Source organism: Capra hircus, chromosome 5 (genome assembly GCF_001704415.2).
Source record: "Capra hircus breed San Clemente chromosome 5, ASM170441v1, whole genome shotgun sequence".
NCBI lineage: Eukaryota > Metazoa > Chordata > Mammalia > Artiodactyla > Bovidae > Capra > Capra hircus.
The window spans coordinates 14,557,508-14,569,539 of NC_030812.1; the positions used below are offsets into that span (position 1 = coordinate 14,557,508).

General features: G+C 38.0%; 1 protein-coding gene across 1 annotated transcript in view; it reads left to right on the top strand.

Annotated features, from left to right (window-relative positions):
* Window positions 1–12,032, top strand: part of LRRIQ1 (leucine rich repeats and IQ motif containing 1) — a 211,204-nt gene that overhangs the window by 26,947 nt on the left and 172,225 nt on the right. The window contains exons 9-10 of the mRNA XM_005679778.2: window positions 4,127–4,279; window positions 6,740–6,890. Of these exons, the coding sequence (XP_005679835.2) occupies window positions 4,127–4,279; window positions 6,740–6,890 (304 nt within the window). The remainder of the gene's footprint in view (window positions 1–4,126; window positions 4,280–6,739; window positions 6,891–12,032) is intronic.

Sequence of the window (12,032 nt, forward strand, 5' to 3'; positions counted from 1 at the left end):
GATTGGACTTCCCATGTGGCTCAGTGATAAAGAACCTGCCTGCCAATGCAGGAGATGTGGTTTCAATCCCTGGGTCAGGAAGATCCCAGGGAGGAGGAAATGGCAACCCACTTCAGTTTTAATTTTCTTGCCTGGGAAATCCCTTGGACAGAGGAGCCTGGGGGGCTACAGTCCATGGAGGTCACAAATAGTCAGACATGACTTAGCAACTAAATTAATGACAATCAAAATTATTAGTGTAAAAGTTTATTTGATCTCATATGTTTGGGAAAATCTAGAGTGCAACAGAAAATAAATTGCTGTATCATGAGGAAATTTTAAAATTTAACTTATTTTTGGCACTGGGTCTTTGTTGCTGCACATGGGCTTTTCTCTGGTTGCAGCGAGAAGGGGCTGCTCTCTGGTTGTTCACACGCCTCTGGTTGTGGTGGCTTCTCTTGTTTTGGAGCTTGGTCTCTAGGTGCACATGCTTAGGTAGTTGTGGTGTGTGGGCTCAGTAGTTGCCACTTATGGGGCTTAGTTGCCCCATGGCATGTGGGATCTTCCTGGCCCAGGGATTGAACCAGTATCCCCTGCATTGCAGGGTGGATTCTGAACCAGTGGACCACCAGGGAAGTCCCAGGAAATTTTTAAATGTTCAGTACAAGGGAGGAAGAAACACCAAGAAATACTGCATGTTCAAAAGTAGACACCATTGACAAGTATACTGCAGCAGCTGTCACTCCTATACTACAATTAGAGAGGTTGCTACATTATAACTAGAACTTAAGTGTGTTTATATGCTTGTAAAGTAATGTGCAAAATCCTTCAAGCTAGGCTTCAACGGTATGTGAACCGAGAACTTCCAGATGTTCAAGCTGGGTTTACAAAAGGCAGACGGACCAGAGATCAAATTGCCTAAATGTTGGATCATAGAAAAAGCAAGGGAACTCCAGGAAAACATCTACTTCTGCTTCACTGACTATGCGAAAGCCTTCGACTACGTGGACCACAACAAACTGAAAAATTCTTCAAGAGATGGGAATACCAGGCCCCCTTACCTGCCTCCTGAGAAATCTGTGGGCAGGTCAAGAAGCAACAGTTAGAACTGGACATGAATAACAGACTGGTTTGAAATTGGGAAAGGAATACATCAAGGCTGTATATTTCACCCTGCTTATTTAACTTCTATGCACATCATGCACAATGCCGAGCTGGTTGAAGCACAAGCTGGAATCAAGATTGCTGGGAGAAATGTCAATAACCTCAGATATACAGATGACACCACCCTTATGGAAATGGCAACCCATTCCAGTATTCTTGCCTGGAAAATTCCATGGACAGAGGAGCCTGTGGGCTATAGTCCATGGGGTTGCAAAGAGTCGGACACGACTGAGCAACTGACTTAATTGACTTAACCATCCTTATAGCAGGAAGTGAAGAGGAACTAAAGAGCCTCTTAATGAAGGTGGAAGAGGAGAGTGAAAAAGCTGACTTAAAACTCAACATTCAAAAAACTAAGATAATGCCATCCAGTCCCATCACTTCATGGCAAATAGATGGGGAAACAATGGAAGCAGTGACAGACTTTATTTTCTTGGACTCCAAAATTACTGCTGATGGTGACTGCAGCCATGAAATTAAAAGACATTTGCCCCTTGGAAGAAAAGCTATGACAAATCTAGACTCTCATGCTGCTGCTGCTATAGACTATATTAAAAAGCAGACTCATCACTCTGCTGACAAAGGTCCATCTAGTCAAAGCTATGGTTTTTCCAGTAGTTATGTATGGATGTGAGAGTTGGACCACAAAGAAAGCTGAGCACTGAAGAATTGATGCTTTTGAGCTGCGGTGTTGGAGAAGACTCTTGAACTACAAGGAGATCAAATCAGTCAATCCTAAAGGAAATCAGTCCTGATCATTGGAAGGACTGATGCTGAAGCTGAAACTCCAATATTTTGGCCACCTGATGTGAAGAGCCATCTAATTGGAAAAGACCCTGATGCTGGGAAAGATTGAAGGCAGGAGGAGAAGGGGACGACAGAGGATGAGATTGCTGGATGGCATCACTGACTCAATGGAGATGAGTTTGAGCAAATTCTGGGATATACTGAAGGACAGGGCAGCCTGGTGTGCCGCAGTCCATGGGCTTGCAGAGTTGGACACAACCAAGCAATTGAACAATACTAACAAAGCAGTATATTATTAAATTGGGCAGGAGAATATAAATGGTAGAGTAGCATTTGTTACTATAAAGCTTCAGCTGTAGGGTTTTCAGTTTTTAAATGTTCGATTCTAGTTTGTTTAGTTTTTTATTGTAGAATTAGTTTCTAATTTTAGAATTTATAGTATCTCCTTTGGACAAGTCATAGGGACATTACGCAGCAGTTATCCTGACACGTGTAGGTAAATATGTTTCTTTCTGAAAAGTTATAAAAAATAAATTCATTTCAAAAATTGTTTTAGATTATTGGTAATTGAGAAATTCCTAAAATCATTTTGAAACTAGAAAATTCATTCACCAAAAGTTTAAAAAATACCAGATATTGCTTTTGCTACTTAAAGTAAGGGGTAGACTAATCCCTTTGTTCTGTTTCCATGAATGTATGATCTTCCCATTCATTTACACAGATATGTAAATGTAAAACTTTATCACACAGGAGATATTCCACATGAAGAGGAGTTACACGCTTAAGAATTTTATGCTTTCCCCAGCTTTTTTTGAAGTAATAATGCGTTCAGTTTCAATAAAACACTTTTAAAATTTCTTTTGCATGTGTTATACCCTAGTATATATGCTAGTATACAGTATAAAGCTAATAATTTTTAAATTGTTATTCAGTGCACAGGAAATATGGCCTTAGGACTTCTAATGTGGCAATATGAAAGTATTCTTACTATAAAGCAGTTTAGTTTATATACTTATTTCAGTGCATAGACTCAATTATAGTGAAGAAGCAACATATTGTTACATTATTACTGTGCCAAGTTTACTTAGGTGAGAGATCCTGAGTTTAATTCATGGAATGCTTTTCAGTAATCTCAAAATAGTTATATCTGATATATTCTTATAGAACTATAAGTATATTCCTTAATATACCTACCATAAGGATCAATACATTCTTTGATGTTGAATTTTCTTTATTTGAAAAGACTTAAAAAGAGAAAAATTCCTTAGGATAAAAGCTTTATGAAGTAGTGAGTGCACGGTAACATCTCAATAATGGGAAATGTTATAAATGTATGATAAGTATTCATGACTTGTTACACTGCAGATTCTATATGATCTGGGTATATACATTATTCAATAGTAAAGGGTGATTCATACTTTTATAACACAGAAACATAATAGAATGTTGTTCTTATTGCATGGTTCAGTTATTTTTGCCTGTTTTGACTTATTACAGGTTTTATAATATCTCTTCTCAGTTAAACTTGTCTCATTTTTAGAAGAGAGCTGAGCTATTCTAGTTGAAGCATGGCAGTTTGGTTATAAAATCTGTTCCTGATCTGGTATGGCTTCTGATACCATGTAGATATCCCAAAGTGAAAGTGAAGTCGCTCACTCGTGTCCGACTCTTCGCAACCCCATGGACTGTAGCCTACCAGGCTTCTTTGTCCATGGGATTTTCCAGGCAAGAGTACTGGAGTGGGTTGCCATTTCCTTCTCCAGGGGATCTTCCCAACCCAGGGATCAAACCCAGGTCTCCCACACTGTAGACAGATGCTTTACCGTCTGAGCCACCAGGGAAGCCTCCAAAGATACTGTCAAACACAGATCTTAAATGTTTATATAGTGCAATCCTGAAAATAATGCCAACATGAAGAACAGGAAAATGAATTTGGTGAAAAGTCAAGGAGTAAACTAATAAATGATTATATTATGATTGCTTCTGTGTGTATTACCTTTGAACTTGAGTTGGTCATGAATGATTACATTATTTTGCCTTTCTATGAGGGGAAGAAATGTGGCAAAATGGCCAGAGAGCTTAAATGAAATTGAGTTGTTAATAAAAGTGGGTTTCAATATAGAGCATTACTTTTTTTTTTAGATGAAAAATGTAAAACAATTTTTCAAGGTGAATATAGTTTGTCTTCATTATATTTGGATAATGATACCCTGTGATTTTTTTTTTAATTCTCTAGGTTGCAACAATAACATTTCAAGACTTGCCAGGCTGTAGTCTCTCCACACTGGCAGAGTGTCCAAATCTTCAGTTTCTATCTCTTCGGCGCTGTGGATTAACTTCCTTGCACAGTCTAAGTAACTGCAAAAAACTGAAGTACATTGATGCACAGGTGTGTCCTATGCTATCATTATTTATTTTATAATCAAATGTAAAACAGATTCAGGTGTACATTTAAGGAATTACAATTTTGAAGGCACATTTAATAAAATAGCCTGTAACTCAGGCTCTAGAGAGATCAAAGGCCAAAATTTGTGAGAACCATACAGGAAAGATGCTTAGGTGGTATGACCTGGGAAATAATCTTCATTCATAGGTGACAGAGTTATTGTTTTGTTACTTTTTGCTGCATAACAAATGACCGCATTATTTAGTAAATTAAAAAAAGCAGCCGTTTTATTTTACCCTACTTCTGTGGGCCATGAATTGAGGCCAGACTTATTCTGGGCATTCCATCTGTTTCATACTGTGTTTCATACAGTACATCCGTCTGATGTACTTTGCAGTTGGGGCTATAATATCCAAATACATTCTGTTATATGTCTGGTGCCTTGGGAGGTTGAAATTTCCCTCCCTCTCTATGTCTCTCTCTGTCCCCTCCCGCCACCTTGGGCATCTTTACAGGGTGAGCTTTCCAAAAAGATAATCTTCAATATTAGGGCTTATCAAGCATCTGCCTGCATCATACTAGCTTATATTCTATTCACAAAGCTTTCAGTTCAAGTGGGTGGGGACTGTATGTGTGAATATTGGGTTGTGAAGTTTATAGGAAACTGCTTACAAAATAATAATCTGCAATCTGCTTCCTGGTTCCTAATGAGTTGTATCTTTCTCACATGCAAAAGGACTCATGTCCCAAAGACCCCTGAGTCTTATGAACTTATGACATCTGACTTGGAATTGAAGCACAGAATCTTCTCATCTAAATCAGATCCAAGTGGAGATGATCTGCTCAGAGAGAGTTCTTTCAACTCAGAGATCTGTAAAGTTAAGGGAAAAGTAGTCTTCTCTCACTCCCCCACATCAATGCATGCTGGTGAGACAGGTTTCAGTTAATTACAAGAGTCCTTATCCTTTAGTATGGGAGAGAACAAGAAGCTCACGGCAGTCCTTGGTCCATAGCTAAGAAAGTAGCATTAGTTCTTAGTAAGGACTTGGCTCTGCTCCGTGGGAATAGTTCTCTCTGACTCTTGGTTCTGCCCAATAGTCTTTTAACTCCATTCTCAAGGCACACCTTCTTTTGCATTGCAGCTGAGAATGTTTTTCAATCTGTTTCTTTCTCATAGAAGATTGGGGGCAGGATGCTAGAGTTACATTTTATTTTTGATTCTTTTCGGTTCAGACTGACAGTGCTTCCACCAATATGATTTTCTTTTTAAACTTTGTGTTCCCTATGCTTATTAAGTTTACTCCAGTTAACAAAGACTATACTCTTAGATATTTTTGAGAGAGTGTTGTGGGACTATACAATTAAGATTCTTAAAAGCCCAATTATCTTTCTGAGAGTTTCCCTTGTGGCTCAGCTGGTAAAGAATCCACCTGCAATGCAGGAGACCTGGGTTCGATTCCTGGTTTGGGAAGATCCACTGGAGAAGGGATAGGCTACACACTCCAGTTTTGTTGGGCTTCCCTTGTGGCTTAGCTCAGAATCTGCCTGCAGTGAGGGAGACCTGAGTTCGACACCTAGGTTGGGAAGATCCCCTGGCAAAGGGAAAGGCTACCCACTCCAGTTTTGTTGGGTTTCCCTTGTGGCTTAGCTTAGAATCTGCTTGCAGTGAGGGATACCTGAGTTCGATACTTGGGTTGGGAAGATCCCCTGGAGAAGGGAAAGGCTACCCACTCCAGTATTCTGGCCTGGAGAATTCCATGAATTGTATAGTCCATGGGGTCGCGAAGAGTCGGACACGACTGAGTGACTTTCACTTTATCTTTCTGAAGCCTTAAAACAGAGAATGCTGTTGTATCCCTGACATATGATCTTGACCTTGAGACCAATATTCTGTATTGAAGAGATATCTATATTTAGTAAAAGTATTAATTTTCATATAAGATATATACCTAATTCATGGTATTGATATCACAAAAGGAACTGAGGAAGGGAAATGGGTAGATTTCAAATTTTTCAGTGTTTGATTTCTTTAAAGTAAGTTTGTTAGCAACTGTGACCAAATCGTTCACTCTTGTTCAGATAGTTTGAAATGTTTTGTTACTGATCCTCTATATTTTCTCTATTTGAAAAGATTATTATACACCCGTGGTGGATTCATGTCAATGTATGGCAGAACCAATACAGTATTGTAAAGTAAAATAAAAATAAAATTTAAAAAATAATAAAGGGGTAGAAAACTGAAAAAAAAAAGATTATTAATAAGTTTAAATCAGTTAATTATTTATTTGATTGCCTAATATTTTCATTTAGATGGTATAACATTCTACATAGTTATCTTAAAAGTTAGGGACTCAGATAATCATTTAAATTCAAGTATATCATCTTTTTTCTTTTCTGCAAGCTTTAAATGTTTCATTAGTAAGCCATTGAAATAAAACTGATTACATTTGTTCTTTGTTTTAGGAAAACCATATTGAAACTATCAACTGTGAAAATTTGGAAAATCTCTGCATCGTTCTTCTTAATAAAAATCAGTTGACTTCTCTTCATGGTTTGGATGGCTGCACTAATATCCAAAGTCTTGAACTTTCATATAATAAAATCACTCGAATTGGTGAGAACAATGGGATTTGAATATATCAACATTTATTTTTCATGATTATATATTGTTTCATTTATTCTCCTTTAAGAATAGGACACAATCTCTAATTTGCTAATTTTAACCAAGCCATACTTATTTAAACTTTAAGGAAATGAAACTATTTTTAATATATATAAAAGGAATATGCTCCCACCACTGGCAAATGGGTGGTCATTAGTAGCTCCTGAAATTAGTATATTTACCTCCCCGTTCCTTGTCTTATAACTAATAGTGATCTGAACTCTACTGGGGAATATATTGATATATATTATTATATATATAATATACCGTTGTTTGTTGCCATCATATTTTTATAGACCCTATGCTTACTATGGGCTTCCCAGGTGGTGCTAGTGGTAAAGAATCTGCCTGCCAAAGCGGGAAATGCAAGAGACTCAAGTTCGATCCTGCGTCAGGAAGATCCCCTGGAGGAGGGCACCACAGCCCACTCCAGTATTCTTGCCTGGGGGATTCTATGGACAGAGGAGCCTGGTAGGCTGCAGTCCATAGGGTCGCACAGAGGTGGGCACCAGTGAAATAACTTAGCACATTCATGCTGACTATACTTCTCAGCAACTGTCATTACTGTTTCTTGATATGACATTTCTCTCTTTACCTACATAGATAACTTGTACTAACCTTTCCTTCTTTGTGCATGCATGCTGAGTTGCTAAATCATGTCTGACCCTTACTGCAGCCTGCCAGGCTCCTCTGTCCATAGGATTTCTCAGGCCAGAATACTGGAGTGGGTTGCCATTTCCTTCTTCAGGGGATCTTCCAAGCATGTCTCCTGCATGAACTCATGTCTCCTGCATGAACTCATGTCTCCTGCAATAGCAGGCAGATTATTTACCACTGAGCCACCTAGAAGCCCTTCCTTCTTTAGATAAGGCTACTAACACCACATAAAAAGAAAGAACTTATCTGTTTGAATCTCCCTCATCATCTTTGTCCCTCCATCTGTCATTATGAGACATTACTTTGCCAACAAAGTACTTTGACTACTGTGTAGTCAAAGCTATGTGTTTTTCCAGTATCTATATGCCTCTGTATCAATAGCTGTTTCCACCCTTATTCTTTGTAATCCATAAAATTCAGTGATGAAAATGTCTTATTTTTAGGTGTTTTTCTTATTTGGGGATCTATGTGGGATATTTTTTATAAAGTTTAAAATTAAAAAAAAAATTTTAAATTTTGTATTGGGGTATTTTGCCAATTAACAATGTTGTGACAGTTTTAGGTGAAAAGAGAAGGGACCCAGCCATACACATACACATGTATCCATTCTCCCCTCAAACTCCCATCCCATCCAGGACGCCACACAACACTGAGAAGAGTTCCATGTGCTATCCAGTAGGTTCTTGCTGGCTGTCTGGAAGTGCCTTTTCTTATTTAAGATCAGCCCTCCTGTTTTCCGTAAGTGTCCCTGACATTCTCCTCTGGTATATTCCTCCATCATTTATCGCCTTCCTCATGTCAGATTTTTCCTGTTGCCAATCATTTCTGCCACTGCCTCATCTCTCTTTCCCCTTGTTGTCAAGTCTTGTGAAAGACTGTTCTGTTCTTGCTCTCACTTCTCATGTCTTACTACTTAACCTCCCTTTTCTGCCGCCTGAAATTCAGCTTCTACTCACTTCTATACATTTTTAGTGGGGTAAGTCTAAAATAAAAATCTCGTGGTTTTCACCCATGTTTGGCTTAAAATTCTCTGGGTTTTTGTTGTTGTGTTTTATTTTCTATTGTTGTAGCTTTGAGATTCTCAAGGGACTTGATAAGGGCTTTTTGTTCAGTCACTCAGTCGTGTCTGACTCTTTGCGACACCATGGGCTACAGTCCACTGGGCTTACCTGTGCTTCACCATCTCCCGCAGTTCGCTCAAACTCATGTCCGTTGAGTCGGTGATGCCATCCAACCATCTCGTAATCTGTTGCCCCCTTCTCTTCCTGCCCTGAGTCTTTCCCAGCATCAGGTCTTTTCCAATGTGTTGGCTCTTCACATCAGCGACCAGAGTATTGGAGCTTCAGCTTCAGTCCTTCCAATGAATATTCAGGGTTGATCTCCTTTAGGATTGACCAGTTTGATCTCCTTGCAGTCCAAGGGACTCTCCAGAGTCTTCTCCAGTGCCGCAGTTGGAAAGCATCAATTCTTTGGCATTCAGCCTTCTTTTTGGTCCAATTCTCACATCTGTATATGACTACTGGAAAAACACATAGCTTTGGCCATACGGATCTTTTCATTGGCAAAGTAATGTCTCTGCTTTTTAATACACTGTGTAGATTTATCATAGCTTTCTTCCAAGGAGCCAGCGTTGTTTAATTTCATGGCTGCAGTCACTATCCACAGTGATTTTGCAGCCCAAGAAAATAATGTCTGTTACTGTTTCCATTGTTTCCCCATCTATTTGCCATTAAGTGACGGGACTGGATGGCATTATCTTAGTTTTTTGAATGTTAAGTTTCAAGTCAGCTTTTTCACTCTCCCGTTTCACCTTCATCAAGAGGCTTTTTAGTTCCTCTTCATTTTCTGCCATAATGGTAGGGTCATCTGCATATCTAAGATTATTGATATTTTTCCTGGCAATGTTGATTATAGCTTGTGCTTCATTCAACCTGGCATTTCATATGATGTACTCTGCATATAGGCTTCCCTGATAGCTGAGTTGGTAAAGAATCTGCCTGCAATGCAGGAGACCCCAGTTCAATACCTGGGTTGGGAAGATCCACTGGAGAAGGGATAGGCTACACACTCCAGTTTTGTTGGGCTTCCCTTGTGGCTTAGCTCAGAATCTGCCTGCAGTGAGGGAGACCTGAGTTTAATACTTGGGTTGGGAAGATCCCCTGGAGAAGGGAAAGGCTACCCACTCTAGTTTTATTGGGTTTCCCTTGTGGCTTAGCTTAGAATTCGCCTGCAGTGAGGGATACCTGAGTTTAATACTTGGGCTGGGAAGATCCCCTGGAGAAGGGAAAGACTACCCACTCAGTATTCTGACCTGGAGAATTGCATGGAGTGTATATAGTCCATGGAGTCACAGAGTCAGTCTCGACTGAGCGTTTTTCACTTTCACTCTGCATATAAGTTAAATAAGCAAGGTGACAATATATCACCTTGATGTACTCCTTTCCCAATTTGGAACCAGTCCATTTTTCCATGTCCAGTTCCAACTATTGATTCTTGACTTGTGTGCAGGTTTCACAGGAAGGTCAGGTGGTCTGGTATTCCCATCTCTTTAAGAATTTTCCACAGTTTGTTGTGATCCACACAGTCAAAGTCTTTACTATGGTCAAGCAGAAGCAGATGTTTTTCTGGAGCAATATTGCTTTTTCTATAATCCAGTGGATGTTGGCAGTTTGATCTGTGATTCCTTTGCTTTTTCTAAATACAGCTTGTACATCTGGAAATTCTCGGTTCACACTCTGTGGAGGCCTAACTTGAAGGATTTTGAACATTACCTTGCTAACATGTGAAATGAGTGCGGTTGTGTCTGAACGTTCTTTGACGTTGTCCTTCTTTGAGACTGGAATGAAAACTGACCTTTTCCAGACTTGTTGCCATTGCTGAGTTTTCCAGATTTGTTGGCGTATTGAGTAATATAATGGTTGAATATAACCTAGCCTTAAATAATGGTTAATCAATAATCAAGATTTTTAAAAAATTCTGAACTAGATAAAAATATTACTTTGGTATGCTAATAATGGCTTAAAATATTGTACCCCTAAAAGGTACATTCTTTCCACCTTCTCTAACCTACATTTGTTAGGAAATGTTATATGGACTGAATTGTCAGGGAATGAAATTGGAGTAAATGAAAAATTAGAAGTAAGCCTACTTTCTGTGTTTAGGCCTGGTTCTACTTAAGCCTTCTAAATACTAATTTTATTTGTTTGCTTATATTTTTTTTCTTTCATTTTTCTTTCTTGTTGAAAATTTCAAATATTTACAAAATAAATACATGGAGATTCCATGTACCATATTCAACATTTGTTACATCATTACTATTTGTTTTCTTCTTTTTTAAAACAAATCCCCAAATCAGAAAGTTTTATCCTTTCATACCCTAGGAGATTTTTTAGAATAATACAGTCCCTTCCTACTTAACTACAATGCATTGTGTCACCTAATAAAATTAATAATGATTCCTCTTTCAAGTAATAATCCATTATGCAAGTTTCCTTATTTTCTTAATATTATCAGGATTTGTTTGACTCATAACCCGATGACCACATATAGCATTCACATGGGTGACTGGAGTTCTCTTTAATCTCTTGCACTCCTTTCACTTTTCTTTCTCCCTACTGTTGACCTTTTGCAAACCTTTACTAATTGCCCTATACAGTTTGGGCAATTTCCCTAAACCTTTATTAATATGCCATTTATCCATTTACTTCCTTTTAGTGTATTAAAATTGTTTCATTATGCTTGTAAATGTTTCATTTCCTGTTAATGAGAGCTAGTTAACAGGCTTGATTTAATTAAAATTTAGTCATTTTTGGCAGGAATTTTCTACTTTTGCTTCATAATGCCTTACATCAGAAGTCATACAATGTTTATTTGCTTTTAATGATGCTACAGTTACATATTGGGCATGCTAGTAATAGCCTGAATGCTCCATTATAAGGTTCCCCACCCAACAAGCTTGTATCTAATGCTCTCATTTATTGATTTTTGTGGCCTGAATCAATTATTAATGCAGCGGGGAATACAAAAGTGAGTTTTCTAAGTTGAGCTTTCCTTCCACATTTTTAAAGCTGGAATAATTTATTTAATAACTATTTGGTTACCTTGGAATCATTTGTAGAGGAAAGATAGGGATATGCCTATCTTTATATTAACAAACTATACAATAAAGTCTTATTAGTCCTTTTTACTTTCCATGTTTCCAAGTGAATTTTTTTTTATTTTTTTTGCATTGTTTTGGCACTTATTTTCTCTCTCTCCCTGCTTTCTCTCTTTCATAGTATTCTTATGAACTCATATAATTTTATAGTACAGAATATTTCAGTTTCTGTTCTTATTGTACTGTTTGAGGTTCAAATTGTCCTGTCCTGTGAATTTGAGTAAAGACAGAAAATATTGATATCTCCAATTCAAATTTAGTTTTTGAACTTTATAGTTGTG